The 26,856-nt window shown below is 40.1% G+C and overlaps 3 protein-coding genes across 4 annotated transcripts; 2 read left to right on the forward strand and 1 right to left on the reverse strand.

The window, feature by feature from the left end:
* Window positions 1-1,118: 1,118 nt before the first annotated feature.
* On the reverse strand, window positions 1,119-13,306 carry jam2b (junctional adhesion molecule 2b). 2 transcript variants are annotated; one of them, XM_079665029.1, is made up of 11 exons: window positions 13,211-13,306; window positions 12,579-12,647; window positions 6,460-6,525; window positions 5,996-6,106; window positions 5,701-5,850; window positions 4,644-4,825; window positions 4,275-4,383; window positions 4,074-4,181; window positions 2,833-2,851; window positions 2,695-2,737; window positions 1,119-2,550 (listed from the first exon to the last, which is right to left on the reverse strand). In XM_079665029.1, exons 2-11 carry the CDS (start codon window positions 12,613-12,615, stop codon window positions 2,512-2,514), a joined length of 864 nt encoding a protein of 287 aa, XP_079521155.1. In that variant the 5' UTR covers window positions 12,616-12,647; window positions 13,211-13,306; the 3' UTR covers window positions 1,119-2,511. The 2 variants fall into 2 exon arrangements, with proteins under 2 accessions (XP_079521155.1, XP_079521154.1); XM_079665028.1 differs by lacking the exons at window positions 12,579-12,647; window positions 13,211-13,306 and adding an exon at window positions 9,075-9,931.
* A 928-nt stretch (window positions 13,307-14,234) lies between these two features.
* LOC307029324 (uncharacterized protein) lies at window positions 14,235-20,381 on the forward strand. The gene is made up of 6 exons (XM_079665188.1): window positions 14,235-14,394; window positions 14,947-16,782; window positions 16,949-17,031; window positions 17,903-18,040; window positions 19,851-19,962; window positions 20,083-20,381. Exons 1-6 carry the CDS (start codon window positions 14,358-14,360, stop codon window positions 20,136-20,138), a joined length of 2,262 nt encoding a protein of 753 aa, XP_079521314.1. The 5' UTR covers window positions 14,235-14,357; the 3' UTR covers window positions 20,139-20,381.
* A 3,415-nt stretch (window positions 20,382-23,796) lies between these two features.
* mettl21cb (methyltransferase 21C, AARS1 lysine b) lies at window positions 23,797-26,737 on the forward strand. Its single transcript, XM_079662550.1, has 4 exons — window positions 23,797-23,899; window positions 24,725-24,888; window positions 24,972-25,089; window positions 25,935-26,737. Exons 2-4 carry the CDS (start codon window positions 24,745-24,747, stop codon window positions 26,330-26,332), a joined length of 660 nt encoding a protein of 219 aa, XP_079518676.1. The 5' UTR covers window positions 23,797-23,899; window positions 24,725-24,744; the 3' UTR covers window positions 26,333-26,737.
* Window positions 26,738-26,856: the final 119 nt, after the last annotated feature.

Consider the following 26,856-nt stretch of genomic DNA (forward strand, 5'->3'; position numbering starts at 1 on the left):
TTATGGCAACACAAAATAAAACATGGGAGCGGTGGAGATGAGGAGGTGTCGGCGTTCTGGCGATTTACTCGGAAGGCTTCAGTAGAAGCTGCTGGGAGTCCCAGCAGCTTCTACTGAAGCCAGTCCCCAACTCCGGGGACTTCCGGCCGGGCACTTCCGGTGGCAGTATGCGCCGTGAAGTTGTTTGCGGCCTGCCAGTAAACCCAAAGTAGAAGAAGAAGAAGTGACAAACTAACTAAACTAAAGAGTTCTCATGAACTAAGTTCTAATGTGTGAAAGCGCCTAATGGTGCTCTAGGAGGAGATTCAGGTGATAAGGTGGGGGGGAGGGTTACCTTGGTTGGTGATTGGCTAATGGTTACACAAGCCAAAACATCGTTATGACATCATAAAGTGGCCAAAATCTGATCAGCTCATTTTCAGACAGGTTTTTATAGAAATGCATCAGGACAAAAAGTGAGGGAACTTTTTTCCTGAAACTTTCAGAGTCTCTTTACACAGAGGGGACACATGTTTATTTATAAAAGACATGAAAAAGTGGATTTTGCATAATAGGTGACCTTTAAATTGGGAAGTAGGAGTTGATGTCATATCTCAACCATTTATTAAAGTTTGCTTCTCCAACATTGCCTTCTGTTACTGCAAATGAAAATAGGCTCTTCCTTACAGTTGCAGAATATATTATTATTAACAATCATACTATGAAGGCACACATGTATTATTTTGTTGCAGCTCACATGTTTCTTTATTATTACAATAAGCAGTATTTTATTCCACAGTACAGCATTTTACGTTCTGTTTTTAGCTTATCTTGTTGTATCTGTGTTCAAAGGGTTCAAACCCTTTAAAAACGAGCACATACATTTTTGTAATGTTTTTCTTAAAGTTTATTTATGAACTTTGAACAAGTGGAAACTTTCTGAAGAAATAACCTGAATTTATTTGATTTTATTGCAATTTTATTATATTTGGTAAATGTTTCTATCACTTGTACATTGCCTATTTTAAACAGCATAGTTACGTTTTTGTAAGCATTAGCATTCAGCTAACCAAACTAGATTTCTCTCTAGATTAGCTAATAATACCTAAAACTATAGGCCAATAAAAACCAATGTACCATTATGTTTTCATCATTCTTTATTGAACATCAAAACAGTATCAAAATATTTTTAAAAGCTTTTCAAAGCACAATTCAGTGTGTGCAGACACCCGTTCATTTGTCGCTCAATTCACATTATTTGAATTTATACAGCCAAATATTAAACAATCGTAAGTTCAACACACAAACACACACATTTTAAAAATATATATATATATTCCAAAAATGACAAAGAGAAAAAACTACTTCATATAAAACCAACATCTCTGCATCTGAATATAAATGAAAGGCAATAATAAGGATAGAATCTATACAGTATTTGGATGAATAACAGCTTCTTGCCTATAGGTGGCGGAACAGAGATTAAAATGCATTGTGAACTTGGCCTATAAAGTCTGAGAAAAGTTGGAAAGATATGAATAAAAACAGAGGTATAAAAAAGGTCTTTACACTCGAGAAAAATATGACAATTTAACATATAATGTGGCTTTGAAGGAGCTGAGATAAGGCCACTATTTACATTACTGATGGTTAGTTGATACAAAAGGCGCGTTCACACCGGAGTACTTTTCCCGTTTAGTTCCGTTAGTGCCTGGAATTTTGCGTTCACACCAAAAAGAGAACTTAGTTCAGAGAACTTTTACCCCCATGTTTAGTCCCTGCTATAGAGGTGGTACTATCCTGGGGAGAAAAAAGTACCAATTTCGATTGGCTGGGCGAACTGCAAACCACGCCCCGTAAAACTCTGAAAAGTTTTGCATTTGCTGGCATTAGCATTATTAGCATTAGCCTCGCAATGCAGAGAGACTAACTTATGGCAACACAAAAAAAAACATGGGAGCAGTGGAGATGAGGAGTTGTCGGCGTTCTGGCGATTTACTCGGAAGGCTTCAGTAGAAGCTGCTAGGAGTCCCAGCAGCTTCTACTGAAGCCAGTCCCCAACTCCGGGGACTTTTGGCCGGGGACTTCGGGTGGCAGTATACGCCGTGAAGTTGTTTGCGGCCTGCCAGTAAACCCAAAGCAGAAGAAGAAGAAGTGACGTCAGCGGCTTCATTTGCGTAATCTTCCCTCAGGGAACTTATTCCGGTGTGAACGCGATCTGTACTTAGTTCCATGGGGGCACTAAGTGCTGGGCACTAAGTACGGCAAAGCACTTGGTGTGAAAGCGGCTATACAAAGAGTAGAAAATCTTGTTTAAATCTTAAAGGGGTTTTGTTATTCTCATTTTCAGGTTCATATTTGTATTGTGTGCCCCTATTCTGGCATGTTTCCAAGATTTAATGTTCATAAACGTCTTTATCTTTCTCATACTGCCCGTCCAAAAGCAAGGCGAGTTTGAGAAACTTTCCTTTGTGTTTATGAAGAAGTACACACTTTATATTCTGGATGCTTTGAAGTCAAAGTGTTCCGCTCTTAGATCATAAAGGAGTGAGCTTGTTTGTAGTGCTTGATCTGTAAAAGAGAAGAGAGACAGGCAATGAATCATTTCCTTTAATTAGCCGAGACCAGTGTTATCAGCAACTTATCAGCAGAATTTAAATGGCAACCATGAGCAAAACAAGCCCTGGCACGACAACAATCCCTCTGATCACTCACGTTTCGGATGGGAGGCGGAGGAGGAGGGTTGTAGGATTTGTTGCTGAAAGACAAAGGGTGGAAATGTGAGTTAATTATCAACTAATACACACACGGTTACAGACAAAAAGAGTCAGATGAAACAAGAGAAACCCTCACCTTTTCATTTTCTTCTCCTCTGTTCAAAGAAACGACAAAGAAGAAACGTTAACATTTGTCATGGTCTGGAGTCTGTTTTTATATAACATTACAAGATTCTTATTTATTACATTATTTGCTTATTGTGCTCATTTTATGTTGCTGTGACTTAGGAATAAATGGACCCAATCACGCCCCCAAGTGCTGATGGGGAGGATAGGAACGAAGGGAAACGTCACATGAGAAAGTGTTTAGCTTGCAATATTGAAAGTAGCAAGGTCAGATGCAAAGACTGAGAGAACACAAAGAGGTAGTCAGAACAGCACATCGCACCGGCCTTATGCCGCGCTCCCACGAAAAGCTAGGAAGCAACATTATGGTTTCCCGCTACAGTATATCTGAAGAAACGTTAGCGAAAACAAATTACATATGATAGAGACAGAGTAGGGAGGGATTTCGCCAGCCGGCTGAATGCTGATTGGAGGATCGTGTTGCCAAGAGACTCTTGTCTGAGTCTGTGCACCAACCAAAGAGAACCAAGTCTAAACCGCGGTATCTCTTCATCTAGTCCTGACCAATCATAAATGTACGGACAACGCCCTGTGAAATAAAATGTATTGTTGCACGAGGTTCGAGGCTGTTGGCGGATTTGGTGGTTACAGATTACAGCTTTGCTGCCTGTGATTTCCAAGTCGTGACGAGTCCTTGGCCAAGTGATATATCGTTTGCTCTCTTTATAATAAATAGTTAAACTTAGAAGTTGTCTTTTCTGGAATTCTGAACCCAACAATGGTCACTGACTAAGCTGCACATTTGTCTATTAATCAGTTGGTAATGGTGGATAGTGATTAGTACATTTACTCAAGTATGCATTCAGACTCCTGTTTCTGTCCAACCTGACAAATGTAAATCCAATATTCACTCTGTTTCAGCTCTACTGAGGCAAATGTCAGGCTCCTTAGCTCTTCACCTCACAAGTTAGTCAATTAATCGGTATGTCTGCTTTTTGGGGCTGAGCCGGTGTACAGTGGCTTTTTAGAGTAATTTCCCTGATAAGAAAAAGGCTGATAGGAGCAGTATAAAACAAAACAATACGCTTAAAACACTATAATAATATTCCATAAAACCACAGAAACTGCACTGAGTTTTCCATTTAAAATGATAAAGGAATGCATTTAGTCACATTTACACATTTTGAATGCACTCTTTAAACATTTCTATCCAGCAAATTCACAATTCACACACATCACACGACCACTCACTCTTGCAGCAGCCTCGGCGCCTGCAGACACACACACAGATGCAGCAGAAGAGGACGAGCGCCAGGAAAGCTGCAGCACCTGCTATCAAAACCGTTGTATTCAAAGGATCTGGGAGGGGGGGGAAGAGAGGAATTACTCACTGTTTGGTGAGTGAAGCGAGACATGTACATTTTAAATAGGAGTTTTACTAAAACCTCTTACAATCAATGACTTTGAGTTGTTTGGCCACGCAGCTCTTGGGCGCTCCCACGCTGTTGGAGGACTCACAGCGGTACATCCCCGCGTCTATTTTGGTCACACTCGTAAACTCCTGCTCCAGAAAAATACAAAGTGAGGAGATTAATGTGTGTCTTTACAGATGTGAGATGTCTTTAAACTCCTGGGTGCATTCAGGTGTTTGTATTTCAAGATTCAAGTGTCAAGGCTTTTATTGTCATGTGTACAGTGTAGATATATCAATGAAAATCTTAGGTCACAGGCTCCTCCAACAATATAACACTACAAATACAATAGAATAAGTGCAAGGAGAGTCTATATACAAGTAATTGAATAATTATAGTGTGTACTCACGAGTGTGCCCTTGCTGGTGTCGGCGCTGTACTGCGTCTCTGCTGAGGGGCTCAGGGCCTTGTTGTCTTTGTACCAGCGGTAAGTGGCCGGGGGAACGCTGAGTTTGTCTTTACACTGAAGCTCCAGCCCGGAGCCCACGAACACCGAGCTGGGCACCTCGCAGGACGGGACGTGAGGAGGCACTGAGGAAGAAGAGGGGGGGAAACAGATCCAGTTATGTATAGAATTAGCAATATTCACAGGAAGAGGTGTGTGGTGGAAATTCAGCTGGCAAAATGTTGGTTCACATTTAGAAAAGATTGTGGTTGTGGTTTTGATTAAAGGTCCCCTATTATACTGTTTTTCATCAATATGTTATAGGTCTCAGATATAAAACATGTCTCTGAAGTGTTTGGCTCGAAATACCAAACAGATCATTGCAGCATTACCCATAATCCCCTCTGTTTCAGCCCCGTTTCAAAAGTGCTGATTCTCTGTCTGTTACTTTAGATGAAAATAAGGAGCCCCTCCCCACGCCCCTCTGAGAGAGATTTGGTTAACAAGAACACTATGGTGCTCTAGGAGGAGATTCAGGTGATAAGGTGTGGGGGGGGGGGGGGCTTCCTTGGTTGCTGATTGGCTAATGGTTACACAAGCCAAAAAATCGTTATGACATCATAAAGTGGCCAAAATCTGATCAGCTCATTTTCAGACGGGTTTTTATAGAAATGGATCAGGACTAACAGAGTGAGAATCTTTTTTCCTGAAACTTTCAGAATCTCTTTACACAGAGGGGACACATGTTGATGTATAAAAGACGTGAAAAAGTGGATTTAGCATAATAGGTGCCTTTTAAATCATTAAACTCTCCTCCTACTCCTGATCTTACACCCAAGCGAGGGCGGTTAACAGACCTTCGCAGCCTCAAATCTCTCAATTGAATTTGTTGTATGAATTTTATAACCAAATCCTGCCCACATTCATTCAAAAATACATCACATTATAGACACTAAAGATGCTCTAATATATAAGCATATTTTCATATTCACTATAACAGAGGCAGGTGTCCCTTTCATACCGAGCACATTGAGCGTCACAGTAGCTTCTCCCAGGCTCACGTGGTCCTCGCTGGCCGTCACCTCGCAGCGATACTCCCCCGAGTCTTTCTGAGAGACCGAGTGAAAGGTCAGCGTCGCCCCCTCCATCTTCGCCCTGCTGGCATACTGGCCTATGGTGGGAGGGGACAGAGGTACAGCTTAACAACATGAATAAATCGAAGGGTGATTATGAAAGGACGATGGGAAGAAAGGCAACTCAATATCAGGCATTTCTGTTGAGAGATTTAAAGGACTTCCTGTAGGTCTGTCACTCACCAGTGAATTTGTGATTAAAATACACAAACGTCACCCCCATTCCCTTTTTCTTCCACTCGATTCTGGGGTTCTGATCTTTCTCCGTCCTGAACTCACAGGCCAGCACAGCATCTGGTAGGACAAGAAGAAAAATGTGAATACAGTACATATACTTTTCTTTGAAGTAACTGTTTAGGTTAATTTTTGCTAATTATGTTGATTTCTGTCACAACTGTGTTAAAGTTCTATTGTCAAAGTTTCATATTAGGCCACATTTTTTCAATCAGTTTCACTCTGAATGTCAAATTTGATGGCAAAAGAATGCATTGGAAAATATGGTTTGAGACTGGTGAAGGTTTAAATTGCTCTTTAGTGAGGGTGAAATCCATACAGCATTAAAGATATAAGGAACACGTTTAAAAAGAACAAAACTTTAATCACATAATGTATGATTTTTAGGATAAGTCAAATAAGCCGAGTCTGACCTGTGTGTTCGTGGACCTCCACTTTGGGTTTGCTGCTGCTGACCGTCACTGACAGAAAGAGAGGACCTGCAGGAGAGAGGGTCAGCTGTGGTCAATCTTCAAGACAGTTTTCACTTTAAGAAAACAATCAGGTTGAGGCTACTTTTTTGTAGGTAAAATTGTTTTACAGAAAAATGACATGATATCCATCGTGACACACGTTTTGAGACAACACAGACAAACATCATGGATTCACACCATATAGAAAAAAGTTAACTTTCCAAGACAGAATATGTGCAGATCTGCTCTTTGTCTGTCTCCACACACACACACACACACACACACACACACACACACACACACACACACACACACACACACACACACACACACACACACACACACACACACACACACACACACACACACACACACACACACACACACACACACACACACACACACACACACACACACACACACACACACACACACACACACACACACACACACACACACACACACACACACACACACACACACACACACACACACACACACACACACACACACACACACACACACACACAGCCTGGTGGTGCCAGGAGCGGTGGTGTTTAGGAATGCAGGTGATGGATGACTCTGACAAGCTGCCTAATCCCGACCTGATAACCTCCTCTAACGAAGTGTCTTCAGAACACACTGCATTCCTCCACAAAATGTATGAGTCTAAATCTAAAAATATGCTGTAGATGCCCCAAAACTGTAATGGTAGCCGCCTTAGAGCAATGCATTTTTGATCAACTTCAATGGCAACAAGTTTTTACTGCAGGAAAACGCAAAGTCAAAGTTTTATCTGTAATGTTTCAAAATGAATATAATCCCATTGATAATGTGCAGTTTATTTTACTATAAATCCATGTTAACAATTAGTTATTGCAAACGTTCCCAGCTGCTGTTCCCTGTGAAGGATTTAACTAATTTAACAAGACAATAAGGAAAAAACAACAACGGAGAATCACTTAAGGAGCTTTAATATTCGAGGTAATAATGCATACACCTTGTTTGGTATTATGCAGAGAACACATGGGATCAATGCATGAGTGTGTGTGTGTGCGTGTGTGGCGCACACATGCGTGGAGAGCATGCTTGTTGAGACAAAGCAGCTCTTTGTGAAAGTAACCTTACCCTCCTCAGTTGGCACAACACACACTCACACAGACAGATATCTACACACACTTGCAGCACTCCACACTGGATGAAACTTTAACCATGACCCTCAGCTTAACCTAAACCTCTCTGCCTTGAACCCGATTAAACCTACAGTAAAAACAGAAATTAAATGCATTGTATTCCAGATGTTTTCTGATTATTTTACTCATAAAAAAAACATTTTTAGGATTCTCATAGCAGTAGAAAAAGTGCTTTAAAAAGGTTTTACACTTTGCAAATAATGCCACCACCATGCACTGGATCCTTTACTTTTGATCAGCCTTGTCCTGACTGAGGATAAGGATGTATATCTTTTAATCTCTGTGATTTTGTTTGTTCCCTGATCATAAGGAAACACAAGGAAGATCAAAACAAACGTCAAAACTGCAATTATCAACATAAAGCATTTTGTTTGGAAAGCAGCTTCTGCCCCTGAGAGATCCCACGAACGCTCCAAATGCATTTTTCCAGATAGCAAGTGGTCGTATTTCATCTCAGTCCAATCAACAACAGGGTCAGGCGGGGGCCATCTTCAAACTGAAGCGTTGGGATCTCAGACTCCTCCACGAGATTTGTTTCATCAGCCGAAGATCTCGGGTTCAAACGGCATCAGAGTGGGTTTCATGTAAACACGCAGCCCAAACAGAACCACTCCCTGCACAATCTCAGCCTCTGACGCAGTCCCTGAACGCATCACATTTCTGCTCCTGACGTGCACTAACACTACTGATCAATAAATCATGAACCAAAATAATTTCTGTCTGCTTCATGCTGAAATCATAAGCATTGACCACAGTTTTTCACAACTTCTCTGTTGCAAAGACCAAACATGCATCACCTAACAAAACCTCTTCATTCATTTAGAAGTCAATCACACAAAAAAAAAAAAACCTGCATATGTTCTGCATTTATGACGGACTGTACAACAAGTAAAGGGAGAAGGGGGTCAGAAATAGAGGAGGGTTAAGTCTTTTTTTACTTTAACAATTTTCTTTGCAGCAACAAAAACTATTAGTCAAAATATATTATCATATATTTCTAATCTAGAGATATTGGGGTGAAGATATGAGAGCAGAATCCAAATACATTTTATTTTCCTAAAATGTGGTTGGGCCCTCCTACCAACACATATCATTTTGGTACATTCTCTAACTTTTCCCTTTAATATAGGATTTATATTTAATTCTGCGTCTTCTATGCAGGCCTTCAGAGAAGATGTTGATATGATGGACCCAGATTTCAAATGAAATACGAGTCTGAAACAACAGAATACCTGGTGTGAATAATGTAGGAGCATCCACAGACTGACGGAACACTTAAAGCTTTAACACATGCACTTCTCTCTCGTAAAACCTTTTGCAATAGATCTATAAGCCTCTTTTCTGAGTTTATTATAACGTTCCTAAAAGCAGAACAATACTCACTGTGCATCAAAGTGATGAGGAGGGTCAGAGCCAACACCTTCATGGTGTTCATGTTTAGCCCCGGTGAGTTCAGATCCGTCCGCTGAGCCTCAATGAAAATAGTTTTACTCCAAAGTCTTTGCAGCTTCTTCAAGTTTCATCTGCAGCACGTGCACGCTTTCTGGAGAAGCATGGACAACTGAGGGCAGCGTGCACAGGGCGGAGGTGCTGCTGCTGTCCTGACGTCCAGGGAGACCCCCGCCCACAGGAGGGGAAACATGAGCTCTGAGACGGGTCGTTCTTTGATCTTAGTTTCTCATACAGTACAATTAGGTTACAACAAGGTTTAGTGTCTATATTTCCTAGTTAACAGCAGTATGTACGCCTACAAGTGACAACATGTCCAAGACTGATTTGGGTTCTTAGGAACGGAGCAAACATAGGAAAGTAAACACACTTCATTCATTTAAGTTTTTATCAAAGCGACTGAAAATAAAAGCCCTTAACCATGAGGGTGCAAATTCAGAACAGTAAGAATCCAGGAGGTATATTATCCTCAAATGAGTCAAACTATTGTGAGTGCAACATACAGAAGTGTTAGTCTGCGACGGATGACGTGCAGGGGTTGAAAGAAACAAGGTTGATATACTTGGTGGATATAAATAACCAATTTGTAATCACATTACATGAAATGAAAATGTTCAAGCAATGTTCATTTTAAGCTTTAAAAAGGAGTTTCAGCTCATTGTTTGGCCGTTCAACACTGCTCTGATTTACTCACTTCACTAGAACCGCCAGAGATTTTTTATACCTAAAACCGCCACCGGGGTCAAATTGACCCAGCATTAGAATGCATTGATTTTCAAGGTAAAAGTATTGCTTTAAAAAGAAAAATGGTCCTGTGGTATTGGTATTTTGACTAGTAATTTTGTTAAATTGTTTCGTTTATTAACGGTACAACATAGCGTTTCGTGAGGTGGTTGTCGTTGTTGGGTGAAAAGCAAACCGCTGTTTGCTGCGGAGCGCAGCGCGAGCAGTCTCCCGTGAGCGCGCTCCTTCACTACAGACTGTCGCTATCAATCTATCTATCTCTCTCTCTCAATCTATCTCTCAATCTATAAGGAACCGCAGTAGACAAAAGGCGTTGCTATAGCAACACGTCATGTTTGTTTACACGCGAAATCAATAGCGCGAAAAGGGGTGTGTCAATATGACCCGCTTGGCGGAAATAGGTATAAATGGCAATTCTTTTTGCGATTTCTTCAATCTGACTTCATATTGACAATTTTTAACAAAATAGGGTGCTACATAACACACTTTCAGGAAAAGTCACGGACTGGGAGACTTTAATATGTTATTGAAAAAAAGGTATATACAATAAAAAACAGCTCTTGGTCAAATTGACCCGATTTGCGGTTCTAGTGTTAAGCAAAAAAGCTCTAAAAACACACCATACCTAAAAACACACCATACCATGCTCAGAAAGCAAAAGAGAAAGTTAGCGACTGATGGTAAACAGAGTGGATTATTAGGCAGCTGAAGGGCCAGATTTTTCCCTAATCAGATGGTGGGGACTAAAATCAGAGCTAAAAGAGAATAAATATTGGACTGACACCAGTACACAACTCCAAATACAATATTGTATAGCTTTCCAACGGTTTGATGTAAATGCACAACCGTTTCATAACATCTTAAAATGTGGTGATATGTCAGTGTTGTGTGTTTAACTTGTTTCTAGTGCCTCCAAATGGCCAAAAACTCAGGTACATGTATAAAGGGGAAAGGTAGTGGTAACTCCACTTTATACTTCTACAATTTGCTGTTAAATATATTTCATTTTTCTCGACTTATTTGACGGATATAATAGTTTGGCCTAAAAAGTATTTTGATAATTTTGCTTTTAATTAATTCCAACTTGTTCTAGCATCAATCGTTATGATTTGATATTTGCTTTCTGTGTCTAACACATTGATGAAATTAAAAAAGTGTTTACCATTATAGACTTGCTTTTATTGCAATCATATTCTTTCATCGTATCTCCTTAGGATTTTATTATTTTATTGTTTTCACTCCCAGTCTCCTCCTTATCACTTCTGATTTCTTTCTACTGTAAGGCACTTTGAGCTGTGTTTCATGTCATGAAAGGCAGTATATCAATACATTTAACAATAAGTATTATTTAACTAAATAAACACATGATCTGATTCAGTCAGCTCTTTAGGAACAATTAAATACATCTTTAGCGTAATACTAACTACCTCTTTAAAGCCTGTAACCCTCCACCTGAATGTAAAGATGTAAATCCCTCAGAGCTGTGAGTGAAATAGGAGGTGCACAGAGGACAGCTGCTGCTGAGCTTCTGTGTCCTTGGCTATTAGGTTTCTGAGCAGCAGCAGCCACACAACAGCTCATTGTCGCTCATTCTAGTTAATGTGCACACATGCTCACATTTGTGGCCATATGCACACTCAAAGACACACTAAAAGACACACTAAAAGACACACACAGGACACACACAGGACACACACAGGGGCCATCAGTGCAGACACGTGTGGAAAGCATAAGAGAAATACAAACTCTCAAAATCTCTGCTGCAGCACCTGTTCACCATCAACAGTCCCAGCTGCTGCGCTCGAGCAGGTTGTCATGTTACACCATACAGTGTGTGTGTTTCACACACACCAAGAACAACACCGCTCAACACACACTGCTCACTTTACACCAACTTGTTTCACATAAACAACCTCTCTCAATCCTATACAAACCAAATATACGTGAAGAGGCGACTTTACAAGCAAACTGATCTTTTACAGCCACTGTAAACAAAGTACTAAGATGTTTTACTCAAGTAAATGTATTAATACCACAGTGCAAAACTACTTTGTTGCAAGTAAGATTCTGCATTTAACTGTGTACTCGAAAAAAATGCACAAAAGAAGAAGCATCAAAATATTATGAAAGTACAAAAAATGTAACTTCTCATTCTTCAGAATAATCTTATATTATTTAAAGGGGCCTTATTTTGCTTTTTTTTAGGTTCATATTTGTATTTAGTGCCACTACTGTGACGTGTTTACATGCTTTAATGTTCAAAAAGCTCTTTATTTGTCTCATACTGCCTGTGCTGCAGCAACTCTTTTCACCCTCTGTCTGAAACCAGATCCCAGTCTGCTCTGATTGGTTAGCTAGAAACACAAGGGTGGCATTGTGATGTCATTATGTTACGGAAGAAACTCCCACTTGAGGGAACTCTGGGATTTTAGCCTTTGCAGACCATTTTCATCCACAAAAACCTATATAACACACCATTTTAAAGAGAAATATTAATGCATTATTGTTGCAGTTGAAACAATAAAGGTGCCAGGTATCTTGTGACTTTCACCAAGGCATCAATGAACTTTAATGTTGACCAATAACAATACAAAGAGTCAGATAAATTAAATGGGGTAAAAATGACAATATTGTTGCCTCTAAAATGTTGTTGTGTGTGCAAGTGAAAAAGTAGCAGGAAATAGAAATACTCACATACAAATACCTTCATATCGTACTGGTATGAGGTCATTCTCTCCCTGCTGTGACATGGCCAAATGTATGCTGCAAAAAATCAAATCCAATCAGTACTTGTTATGGAAATCTCAGACCTAGTCAATACTGTGGAGATATACAATTAGAATGATCAATCAATAAACTGGTGAAGCAAAGAGAGTTGTCTTTCTGGTTCTTTATTCGAAGCGCTTCGAAGGTACAAGTCTCACAGAGTACAGAGTATTCTGCAAGAGTGCACACAGAGGAAAGGATGTATGTAGGTTTTATAGGATCTTTATAGTTCAACAACACTTCGTCACATGTCACTGAGGAGCCCTGGAAGGAGGGATAAGCTTTCCAGAGGAACAGAAACTGTCAATCACTAATATAGAAAAACAGGAACTCGTTAAGCAGATGGAAGAGACAAGAAATCAGGAACTTGATTTAGGGTTGCACGATTTTGAAAAAAACTGACATTGGGATCTTTTTTTCCCCTGCGATATATATTGCGTTTTTTTTAACTATATTTAACCGGATGAAGGATTTTAGTCACGGACGTCTGGATCTTAACTGGTTGACTCACCATACCTTAAGTCATGATCTAACATGTCATGTCATGGCATGTTGCTTACCCTCAAATAAGGGGGTTCATCTGTGAATGAAGAAGAGAAGAACCTTTTTGTATAAAAAATACTTCCAGATGGCAGATGTTGCTTTTCTTTTTGGAAGTAAATCTTCCTTCTCGCCGGTATTGTCCTCGTGTGCCTCGCTCATTTTCACCGGTGTTTTGATGTCTGCAAACTAGCGGGGCGGGGCCTGCTGTGATCTGATCAAGAATGATTGTTATTGGTGGTTTGCTGTGCATGCAGAGCCTGCATGTCACTCACTCAAGTACCCCTGACATGAGAGAGTGTTTGAATTAATGTACCTACTTAATATCGCACGTCCTAAAAAAATATATATATATATATTATAAAAAATTAATAAAATCGCACGTCCCTGTGATGTGAATATCGCTCGTGCGCATATCACGGTTATCGCCATGACACGATTATTGTTCAGCCCTTACTTGATTGTAGAACAGGGAACATAACACAGGAACTTGTCCAGTACCCTGTGCTTGATACCCAGACACTCATGAGGACCTTTTTCACGACTCTGTGTTTAACCCCCCCTGACCTTTAAAAGTCAATCATAAGAAAGACAAAGGACATGAACTGAAATACATCACCCAGACCTCACTCCTCAGTCTAACAAAGGTTATGAGCTCAAATACATCATTATGGAAATTATTGCATTTGGTTTTACCATATAAGGTAACATATACAATTTGCCACTACATACTACATAAGCTTAAATACATGTATTGCATATAAATACCAAAACATTCATCAAGTACAACTACATTATTTCTTAAATGTGTTTAGGAATAGTATCATTGAATACTTCCCAGGTGTGTGTTTCGTTGGTAGGGCCTTGAACAAGTGAACTGTGTACCCTCTTAATTCCGCATGCCATGAGGAAACAAAAAAGAATATGTGCTCTGGACAAGATAAGTTAACAGGAAGGCATAGTTTTATGATTTACTGACAGTAGAAATAAAAGAGGTTGGACTTATGGCGTTCATAAAGATTAGGTGTACCAATAATAACAGATAAATACAATATACTCACAACGAGAACAGCACACAAACAGGATAATAACTCACTGCTACGAGGCACATTTCACAGTAAATCACAGACTACAATACTAAACACAGATTTATTCAAACAGGAGAAGATGAAGGCGCTGGCATTGCTCTCACTGAGCCTCGCAGGTGAGAGATTTTATAATTGTTTTACTTTTTGTGTCATCCAGAATATAGTTTACCTCATATACTTTGTGTTTTACAAATATGCTCCGTTTAATTTTGCATTAAAGGGTAATTTTTCCTAATTACTTGAAGATTTAGCATCTAGTCTCAGCTTAAATGTAATCATTTATTTCCAGTAATGATGTTTCTATGACTTCCTCTATGAGCTTTGTCCCTAAAGAGAGTCTAGTTAATTATCAACGCTGTGTTTCTCTCATCATATCATGTACAAATCATTCTGTTGTGTCTGTTTTGTAATTGTTTAAAATTGAAATGCTTTACAAGGCAAATTAACTCATGCACACTTGAACTGCTTGAATGCAAAATTACAACAAAGATATCTCCAAACAAAAGAGAACTATACAACAAGGAAAAGCCACATGTCAGCAGATCATAAAGTGTGTGTGTTTCAGTCTGAGGGGTGTGTGTCCAATGGCCCAATGTCGTCCAATGGTGGCATGTACATTTAATCTGCCTTTTCTCACCAGCATTTCTCTCTTATTTGTCTCTTTGCAGTGGCTCTGGGAAGGCCACCATTTGATTCACGAGTTGCACCGAACCCTGTGCTGACTGGAGACAACCAGAGCCCTCTGCTGGGAGACTGGGTTCCTGTGCAGGGTCATGTGGTGGTGGAGGACCCTGCACCACAAGTCCGGCCTCGCTTTGAGGAGCAACAGGTAAAACCAGCTCCAGTAAATCTGAATCCAGAGGTTAAGGCTGAAGTAGAAGTTGACGTGAAGCCAGATGTTGAGATGGAGCCAGAGCTCAGCAATAACCCAGACTTTAAGGTGGAGCCAGATGTTCAAGAGGCAGAATCAGAAGAGAGCCACATTGACATGGAGGAAACATTTGAACTGGTGGGTGAACCAATCATGCAGCAGGAGCCACTGGATGAAGACAACGTGTCTGAAGCAAATCAGAATCAAGATCCTGTCAATCAACGTCTCTCAGAGGAGGAAGAGGGGCTTACAAGAGAGAAGACCTACGTTTTAGACGGAGAACCAACAATGGAACTGGAAAACCAACAAGTTGAGGATGTGCCAGAGCTCAGCGATAACCCAGACTTTAAGGTGGAATCAGAGGTTAAAGTGGAGCCAGATGTAGAAACAGAAGAGAGGCACATTGATATGGAGGACAAATCTGAAATGGCGGGCAACCCAATCATGGAGATGGAGCGACTGGATGACGACTACATGTCTGAAGAAGAACTGAGCAACACAGAAAAGTCTTTAAGGGCAGCATTTCAGCATCAAGACCCTGTCAATCAATATCTCTCAGAGGAGGAGGGGGGGCTTATGAGAGAGAGGACCTACGTTTTAGATGGAAAACCAATCATGGAGCTGGAAAACCAACCAGTTGAGGATGTGCCAGAGCTCAGCGATAACCCAGACTTTAAGGTGGAATCCGAGGTTCAAGAGACTGAATCTAAATTGAGGGACATTGACATGAGATATGAAATCGTTGGCGAGCCGATCATGGAGCTGGAGCCACTGGAGGACGATGACATTTCTGAAGAGGAACTGAGGGAAGTGGAGCTTTTAGAAGTGGAAACGTCTTTGAGGACGGCATATCAGAATCAAAATCCTGTCAATCAACGTCTCTCAGAGGAGGAAGAGGGGCTTACAAGAGAGAAGACCTACGTTTTAGACGGAGAACCAATTTTGGAGCTGGAGCCACTGGAGATTAAAGTGCAAGAGAACTTTGAGGAAGAGGGTGAAGAAGGGCGGGAGAATGACATTGAGCGTGAATATGAAATAGTGGGCGAGCCAATCATGGAGCTGGAGCCACTAGAGGATGACAACGAACCTCAAAAGGAGTTTCCGGTGGAAATGAACCTTGAGGAAGAGACTAAATCAAACCAGGAAACTGAAGAGAAGCACATTGACATGGAGGCAAGATATGAAATGGTGGGTGAGCCAATCATGGAGCTGGAGCCATTGGATGATGACAACATGCATGGAGAGAAACTGAGCAGCAGGTCGGAAGTTAACACAGAGAGAAAATATGAAATGGTGGGCGAGCCAATCATGGAGTTGGAGCCACTGGAGAACAAAGACACTGAGCAGACAGAAGAGGAAGGAGGGCCATCATTGGACATCTTTGGGCAGCCAATGAAAACTTCAGAGGAGTATTTCCCAAATGAAGAGGCTAGGGTGGGCTCTACCATGGTGGGTGGGTCCGACTATTTGATGATGGATGAAACAGCGAGTGAGTTTTTCCAAACAGACCAGATGTCCCCAATGGCAGCAGACAGTCCTGTGATTAATCATGTAAGAGAGCCAAGGGCATTGAGGAGGCAGGCTGTAAACAATCCTGAAGAAAGAAGATCATCACCAAAACACAACAAGCAAGGTAAAGTGTGAAAAAATGATGCACACACACTTTAATAAAGAGATTGGAAAAGAGAACTGATTACAGTTTAAAGAAATGTTTTATAAGTGCATGTGAGTTGTGTTTTAGAGTTGGAAAACCTATCATTTAAAAAGAAAAAGTGTGTAATTTCCCCTTTTGGCCACAGGGCAGAGCTGTTTCCCTGGTGTGATGATCGAGGGGAAGTGTTACCAGTTCTTCAAAGATCCAAAGAAGGCCGCAGATGCTGAGGTATGTTGCACACTTTGACACTTCCAGGTGTGCACAAGTTTAACATTAATATGTTTTTTTCTCTTACTGTGCCACAGAACAAAACAAAAACTTGTATTTTTATTGTTATTATTTTTAAAGTCAAGTAAAGTAACGTGTTACTTTTATAATTTAGTAACTAATAAAGTAACTAGTTACTTTTTTGAGAGCAGTAACTATAACTATTACTAGTTACTTTTTAAAAGTAACTTGCCCAACACTGCTCATAACATCAAAAATTATACTGGCAAATAACCCGCTTAACACACACATGACATACTGGCATTAGTCCATATTACAGTAGCTCGCAGGTGACGCAATGTTCGTCAATTCTCCGGTAAAACTACGATAACGTGCAATATAAATATCTTATCTGCATTACCGCTAGTTTGTTACACTTACACATTTATTATACATCTGTGTCACTACTTTTCACCACTTTAGCTTACCTGAAAACACAGAAACACAACGACATCATTGCAGCGTGGATGCGATGCAAACTGCGGGCTCCGTTTTTAGTGATGCCTTCACCTGTTGTGAGTTTCCCCTGCAGGACCCTGAGCTGCCCTCTGTGCCTGTGTGAGCTGTACTCTTTTTAACATGAACTTGACCTATTCAATATTATAGTTGGCATACATCAGGCAATTACAGGTTAATTAAATAGAACTAAACACAAATATAAAGTTTCTTGTTTCAATACACAGTTGTATGTCCATAAACATTCCGACTGTGCGTCCCACAGGTACCAATATTATTTTTTTTCAAAGATGAACAATTAAACTTTTTTAAAGCTAAACTTCTTATATGATAATGTGCATTATCCCACCTTCACTTCTTCTCTGTTTCTCTGCAGTTCTTCTGCCAGGATCATTTCTCTGGAGGTCACCTGGCCTCCATCTCCAGCCCTCACGTCCACAGAGAGGTGATGAACCTGATCCGGCAGAACGGAGGTCGGACTCGCACCTGGGTCGGAGGGCTGAGATATTTGGAGGTGTGTACTGTATGTTCAGCCACCTTATACTGTATCTCAAAAACCAATACCATCATCATAAATCCGATTATAAATCATGTTTTATTTTATTTTTTACACGTCATAGTCTGTATCATATTTAAATAGCAGCTCTATATTAGTGCAGTCAATCAGAAAGTGCCATTATTTGATCATACAGTACCATCAATTCGATAAACAAGACCTATCTTTAAATAATATTTTAAAGTGAAAACACTTTTTCTAACATGGTCCCAAGATAAAGGCAAAGAAGAAATTCAAACAAAATTCACAATTAAATATGAATTAAACCTTCCTGTAGTCTCAAAGAATGTACATTTAAAACATTAAGCAAAAAAAACGAGGAAAGCTAAAATAACAATATCATTGCAGACTACATCATCAATCATACATTTACACTTTTCCAAAGAAAGGCACTTACCTGACTTCTATAAGACCTTTTTATTTAAATACTTGATGTGTAGAAGAGGGCTATTTCTCACATGGGAGCAGCTTAAAAATAAGTAATTTGTCACTCGATTATTCACAATTTTTTATAAATTGCCTTATTCTATTCTTATATAAGCCTTAACATACCTCTCATTATTTATTATTTGACTTCCCTCTTTACCTATACTATTGTTGTCTGTGTGCCGCTGTGACAACATCATTTCATTAATACATGTCTACCATACGATAGGATAGGATAATACTTTAATTTCAGACAGAAGTCTGACATTTTTCTTGCATCAAAATCAACAAGGACAGATATTTAAAACAAGAAACAGACTTTTAACATTATATTCACTGAGGACAATGTGTGTGACTCTTAGACGTGCATTCAATCCGGGATTGACTCACTTATCTTAAAGGTCCCATGTCATGGCCATTTCCACTGATCATAATTCCATTGTTGAGGTCTACTAGAATAGATTTATATTGTGCAATTTTCCAAAATCACTTTGGTTTCTCATACAGCATCTCTGTAAACTACGTGTATTCACTGAATTTCACTCTCTGCCTTTAACGGCTCGTTGTAGCTCCAATAGCTCCAGCCCCCACCCTCCCAGTGAGCACAGTGTGCTCTGATTGGTCGGGACGTTGTGAATCGCGCTGAGCTCCGTAGAGGTGTGGTTTCCTTGTTTAGCGACAGCGAAACACAGCCAAACTCACCCTGAGCACACACAAAGTCACAGCCGAAGTAAAAACAATAAGTGTGGCTTGATATTGAGTAAGAAAAAGGTTGATGAACGCTGTGAGAATGGGTCTGCAGAGAGAATTTCGCCGCGATCCCAACTGTCTGTTATCAGCCTGCAACCAGGGAGGAGAGATCAGCAGAGCTGCATGCACTGAGTGTGTGTGTGAGGAAGTCCGTGGATTGGTCAATTTGGACCAATCAGCGGGGGCTTAACGTAACGGCTCCGCGGACGTAGCGTAACGGCTCAAGGGATTGGTCCATTTGGTTCCGGGTAACGCATGACATCATGAGTTACCCGAAAGAATCAATGGACAGTGACGTATCTCCAACGAGGCGTTTTGGGGAGGTATTTTCTGTGTTAGAGTTTTACTCGCTACAGGGTGTACTTTGAGGGTTTTGACGGTGCAGACCGTTTAAATGCATAAAAACCTTCATAACACACAAGGGGCCGGGTAATAACCAGAAAAGCATGACATGGGACCTTTACAGGGGCATACATCTGTTAATAATCACTTAGCCTTCACCTATTGTCATTACCTTGTTTTTATCTGTTGAATTAATTAAATAAATTACTCTTCCCAATCTCATTTCCCTTCATTAATGTCCCATTATCAGACCGGTCGCTTCATCTGGTTGGACGGCTCTCACTGGGGCTTTGCTGATTGGCTGCCAGGGGAGCCCAACAACACGTCAGATTTGGAGGACTGCGTGGAATTGCTGTCACAGGGTAGGACTGGTTTAAACCTGAACTAAATGGACATAGATCATTTACTTGTTTACTTTGATGTTGCACCAAGTTTGAATATTAACCACTGTGTTTCTGATCTGCTGATTATTTGTTTTGCAGGAAAGTTCAATGACTTCACCTGCTGGGAACCTCAGGCTTTCGTCTGCTCCTATTAATGGATATACAGACACACCTCATATCTTATCTAGTCCTTGGGCTGATATGATGAAGAGTTTGCTACCTTTTCCTTGAGTTTAAAATCATATCTTGGGAATACAATGGACTGAATGAAAGAAACATGATATCAATTATTGAATAAAACTGGAAAATCAGGACTTGTGAGCATGTTGTATATTATATTCAATATTAGTTTTTTGATAACAAGCTATATCCTGTAAATAAAACACCATAATGTGTTATTTTTGAGTTGAATTATGTATCATTTAAGTGTATTTAAATGTGTCTCCACCAGGTAGGCTACCAAGATAATTAGACATACTTATTTACATTTACATTCAATTTCACTTATCATGTATTGTTAAGTACAATGTTTGTGTGTCACAAATAGAAAGTGCTGATTCAACACACCCGTTTAAAATAGAGTTTAATATTTATTTCCATACTTTTTCACATCGGAAAATGTGATTCTAGTAGATTAAAGCTCTACACTCAATTGCCAGTTAGTGTACAACTCATCTATAACTTATACAGTCTAAATAATAGAGGAGCATTGCAATTAAAGCTGCTAAATAAATTAAGTTGTCAACTATTAGATCAATTGCTTACATTTTTAGATTTTTAGTCAATTCTATTGTTGTAAGTTAACATTTTTAAGTCAATATTTTTCTCATGTGGGGTTTGAACCTGTGACCCCCTGATCCGAACACCAACACACAACCCACTGCACCACACGCCTCCCACAGCCCGCCGATTTATTAAGGTTTAGGTGGGGAGTGTTTACCAGGAAACATTGACATAACCATCAGTCCTTTGGTTGTTTCTAAACCTCCAGTCCATCTAGGACCCAAATACAGCCGGCCCGTCTCACACAACTCAGGAACTCAAGGAATTCTGGCTTATTTTTTCCAGAACAGGGTGATAAGTAAGTCACCAAAGCAATCTGTTCCTGTGCCAAATATCTGGCATGGCATGGCAATGGAAGATTTAAAATCACGTGTCTTCTGTCTGCCACATTGCTGTGTTGACATGTTTATGTTCTTCTGCTAATCGGGCTACTCTCATTAAGTACCATTCATCACCTTCCGATTTTAAAATACAGCAGCCTTAGCGCCTATTAGCTGATGTATTCACACATCCCAGTGCTACTGTAAATCCAGCTGGGACTCACATGTAGCTCTGTGTGTGACTGTGACTCATTTTCCACTGGCCTACACGACCTGTTTCTGACCTGTGGACGTGGAGGTGAAGATTAACCACTGCGAGGTGATGATCCTTCTATTTTGATTGCATGCTGCTCCACATATACTGTACATGCATTCACCCGACAAAAACAAACAACAAATTAACAATCCAAATGTTTTGGTTTGAGAAAAAGGTTTACATTTGACACGTGAGACACACCCTGCTTGAAACGCCTCCATTGGACTCCTTTCTTTACTTCAGTAACAATAAGTTACACTTGCGCTTCAATTGGCCTAACACACTGTAAGGATAGGCTAAGGGGCGGGACATCTCCAGCCGACCAATCAGAGCAGACTGGGCTCTGGTTTCAGACAGAGGGGGAAAAGAGGTGCACAGGCAGTATGAGAAAATAAAGAGCTTTTTGAACATTAAAGTATGGAGACATGTCACAGTAGAGGAAAGAAATACAAATATGAACCTGAACATGAGCATCATAGGGCCCCTAAACATTTTACAAAACAATAAACTAACTATATGATAAAAGTTAGTTTATGCATTACCAATTACTCACCATAGACTCATTGTTGGTCTTCTATCTGTGCACACATTCTCCATTGTTCCAACACCTGGTAAAGGGACTTTTGCTGGATTTAAGAGATCACTGTCGAAATATGTTTCTTCACTCTGAAACTGGCTTTGCTGCACATTGCATGGATGCATAACAATATCATATTTTAAGACTTGGTACCTTCGGTCATTATCAGGCGGGTATAAACACAGAAACAGATTAATAAGAAATGCATCAAACGGGCGGGAGTCTGGCAAAAACAACAACGTCTGTTCAATATATCATTCATCAACAATGATTGATAAATGAAATAGAGAGCGTTGGATTGCTGGTTTGGAGATCCTGACGCTCTGGAAATCCTTTAAGACCATGACTGCTTATTGTTGCTGTTTAGATGAGTGTGACTCAGTGTAGCTGCTCGCCATCTGTCAGTGCCATTTTCTGGCTCCACAACCAGTTGTCTGCTGGTGTGTGTGTGTGTGTGTGTGTGTGTGTGTGTGTGTGTGTGTGTGTGTGTGTGTGTGTGTGTGTGTGTGTGTGTGTGTGTGTGTGTGTGTGTGTGTGTGTGTGTGTGTGTGTGTGTGTGTGTGTGTGTGTGTGTGTGTGTGTGTGTGTGTGCCGCAATCTGTAAACAATATTTATGGGGTTTTCAGTGTGTCATCATAATATTGGAAAAAAAAAATTTTTAAAGCATTGATATTTATTACTTTGTGACATTTGACACAATGTTGAGGGCATCAAATGTTTTTTTATTAAAAAGCAAAATAGTCCCATAACAGGTGTTTTCTAAAAAAGTTTGTGACATATAGAATAATTAAAGTCGTAGATGACATTATATTTGAGTTGTCTGCATCTCATGGTGATTACTACTGTTCATATTTACTGATGCAGTTGATGGCATATGTTGTTTTTGTGGACTATGCAACAATGATTATGGGATTGATTAAGAGGAGGGGGGGTCAGATTAGGTTGAAGGTATGGTCATTTTTGGGTGAGCATGGGAGGGTAATCTATGTTATGTATTTGTGTGTTCGGTTTAAGAATCAGGATTTCGGAATTTTGCAGCAATGCAGGTCCAAAGTTGAAGACCTTCGATGCATCTCTAACCCTCATTTGCCACCATCGGCATTTAATAAAGTTATAAATTCCCTGGAAAAATGTACTGAAATATTCGTAATTTTGTCGTGGGATTTTGTGATGTTTTAAGGAGGATCTTGCAATCTAAAAGAGGGTTAAAATATTACATTAAATACAATTCAGATTCAAAGGTTTAATGTCGTATCCTAAGGTTAAATTTCTAACAAACTGAAGTCCAAGTGGTTTAGCAGGTAGGATGTAGAGAGAAAGGAAAAGCATGCAGGTTAGAGATGCCGTCTGTAGAAGAGAGGAATGAAAAAAGCTTGATGAAGGAATTCAAAGGGAATAGTGTCAGTTTCAGGTCAGGCTTGTGAAAACAGTTTTCAACGCTCCTGTTAATTACTTTCGAAATGAACACTTTTCTCCATGGAGCCTTCCAGGTGGCACACATCCATCTCACATACCATAACAAACCTCATAAAGATCTCCCACTCCAAGGATAAAAATGTAAATATGTTGGCACCGTGCACAGTGTGAACAAGTGTTGGCATTACAGTCCTACCTGAAATCCCTGCTGAAAGCCAGATGTCTTGTTCATTAAGCATGCGAGGAGGAGAAGTAGTGCAGATGTTAGGATTTATCTTCAGAAAAAATAGCAAATGTCAAACCGGATTATAAAGCAACAAGTGTGTTGATTTAGTTTGAGTTATATATAGAATATCCACACAACAAGAGATGCTGTTGGAGAGCTGGGAGGGGTCAGGGTTGCTCATATCTGTCGGAGATTATAAATCAGTTTTTCTGCCTCTGTCTGCCCAATGCTGCAGCCTCGCTCAGGGGTGTGTCACAGATGATGCTGCTTCTATAAACACAAGAACACAGCAGAGAAACATTCAGACACACAAGAGAAACAGCGACTGCTTCGTACAGGTATGTTTCAGCAGCATATTTAAAGTGTTTGTTCTTAATGTTTCTGTGAATAAGTAGACCTTCGTAAATAACTCTTATATACTTCTTATGAAAGTGCTTGGATTCAAATTACATCAAACTGTGTCCTTCATATTTGCATAGAAATGTGCATATTTGCATGGGGAGGTAGAGAGAAATGTCATGCTGTTGACCTCAGGGGTTTAACCAGCTGTGTTTTTGGGATCCACACTGGGGTCCAATGACAGCCAAAGGGACTAGTACACAAAATCTAGGCGATTGTCAACACAGTAAAACTTTAACAGAGTTTAAAAGAAGTCACAAACACACAAATTATTTTGCACTCAAAAAATAAACACACAATTCCTAGCCAGAGAAATAATGCAAAGGTTTGTGATGATCCGGATAATAAAAAGTAAAGACATGCATATTGTCAACACGGCTTAGGCCTACACCTAAATGAATATCAAGTTGTGAATGCAATTTCAACAATGATTATTTCAACACATACTCATGCTCTGATGCTTTCACCCTCTATGTTTTAAGAGGTAATAAAACACCAATCTGGGGATAGTCTGCCTCACCTCGTGTCTGGAGTTCATCTCAAACTTTTCACTGTTTTTAAATGTAAACCACTTTGAGCTGCATGTCTTGTATAAAAGGTTTCTAAACAAGTTTATTCAAATGTAGGCTATTTACGTTTGTTTTATTTGGACTATTGGTGAATTTATTAAGCATATACAGTTACATCATTTCATGTTGATGTTCAAGCAGATTTGGAATAAGGTCTGCAGAATTATAACCTTCATTTAACACTCTCCTTTACAGCATTAAGAGACCAGAACGGGATGGCAGGAGAGGCTCTGGACAGAAGGAACATCTGGGAGCCGAGTGTTTGCTGCGCACTGGGGAATGAGTCTTTTTATATCGCAGGTTATGACATCAGCATCCGCGAGTCTGTGGATACTTTTGGTGCTCTGATCTGGCCAGGGGTACGTCCTGCTACTGTGTGTAATGCTCATACTCTGACCTACTCTTTGGCTGCAAATGTAGTCATGAGTGATTTAGTTTGTAGGGGATAGCTTTGAGCCAGTTCTTGGAGAATAACCAGCAGCAATTGAACCTGATGGACAAAGCTGTTCTGGAGATTGGAGCTGGGACTGGCTTGCTCTCAATAGTGGCCAGTCTGCTCGGTAAGTCTATAAAAGTCCATTTGGCAACAACTTTCACTGGTCTTGAGACTCAATGTTCCTAACACCTACTTAAAAAAATCCCAGTACCATTTGATTGTGGGTGCTAGATGGCAAGCTTGAAGGATTTATTGCAAGGAATATCTTAATAGCATCTGTTCATCTTTTGTGCCAAATTTAAATGTTGACCTATTGGTGGAAGTCACAGGAACATCAGGAGGTCAGTAACACATAGGGATGCATTGTCTCTGATGACCGTGCATATCCACCCACACCAACATTCTTGCATTTTAAAAAGATCTCGCCGAAAACAAAGTGATTATGGTATTCTGTAGATATTGAGATATTGAGGTCCCTTCATTATCATCATCAGCTTGGTGATAGGATCGATGTCAAATGAAGTCACCCATTGTTGGATTGTTGGAGATAATGTCAAAGTGGATTGCAAGTTCCAAACTATAAAAACAAACTTTTTTCTTTTCTTGGGCGTTAAGAAGTATACGCTTCTGAAAGACAGCAATTCAAATCTGTAATACATCATACGATAGCGGCAACTCAGCATTCAATCTGTGAAAACTAATCAAATGTTCATGCAAATTGAACTTGACATGAATGTGTGAACTATTGGCAATGCAGAAAAAAGTCAACCAAAATATGGCACTACAAGAAAAAACAGAGGATCAACGTTAGATCTTAATGGAACAAAGTAGTCTGACTAATATTTCATCCATCCAATAGTGGCACAGCATCACTAGAGCTAAAAATGGATCAGTCGACAAAGGAAAAGTCAGTGTATGCTTCTTACTATCTGTACTTCAGCTGCCTTGGTGTTCTTTACTCTTTTCCAGGTGCTTGGGTGACAGCTACGGACCTGCCTGACATCTTATCTAATCTGACCTTTAACCTCCTGAGGAACACGAGGGGTCGCTGCCGCTACACCCCTCAGGTGTCCGCCCTCACCTGGGCTCAGCACCTGCAGAGAGACTTCCCCTACCCGGCCTTCCACTACGACTACGTGCTCGCTGCGGACGTGGTCTACCCTCACGGATCCATCAATGAACTGCTGGAGACCATGCAGCACTTCTGCCGACCGGGGAGTCGCACGACGCTGCTTTGGGCCAACAAGATCCGGTTCCAGTCAGATTTCGAGTTCACGGAGAGTTTCGAGAGCAGCTTCAACACCGTGATGCTCGCCGAGCTGCCACAGCAGGAGGTGAGGATTTACAAAGCCACAGCCAAGGAGTGACGAGGAGCTGCGGGAAGTGGAGGATCCTGAGATGTTAGAGGTCATAATTGGGGGGGGTAAAAATCAATTCCATATCCTCTGTGTGGATCTGTGTTTAGTTCACAACATCACTGGACAGAGCTGTAGCTGCTGTAATGAAAATAACAGAAATTAAGCTCACATTTCCATTACAATAAGTTATTTTATTTGCCAGCACTTTTTTATACAGTTCATATCTCTGATTTTAATCTAAATAACAAAAATAAAAACATTTGCTGTAAACGTGTCTCTATATTTAGGTTTATTTCATAACAACTTGACTATATTTACTTATATGAAAGGTGTTCTGCTCTTCTTGTTTCTTTTCTTTGTGCAAAGATTAAATTATGATCTATGAAATAAACAAATAAATAAATCTAAAAAATATTTTTTTTAAATGTACATTTCTGGTGTAGTGGCTTTTAGTATTTCAGCAACAGTAGTTGATTTAGCTGTTTATATTAAAACTAAAAGACAGTAGACTCAATAAGAACAACCAACACTCT

The sequence above is a fragment of the Notothenia rossii genome (assembly GCF_949606895.1).
Source record: "Notothenia rossii genome assembly, chromosome: 2".
In the NCBI taxonomy this organism is placed as follows: domain Eukaryota; kingdom Metazoa; phylum Chordata; class Actinopteri; order Perciformes; family Nototheniidae; genus Notothenia; species Notothenia rossii.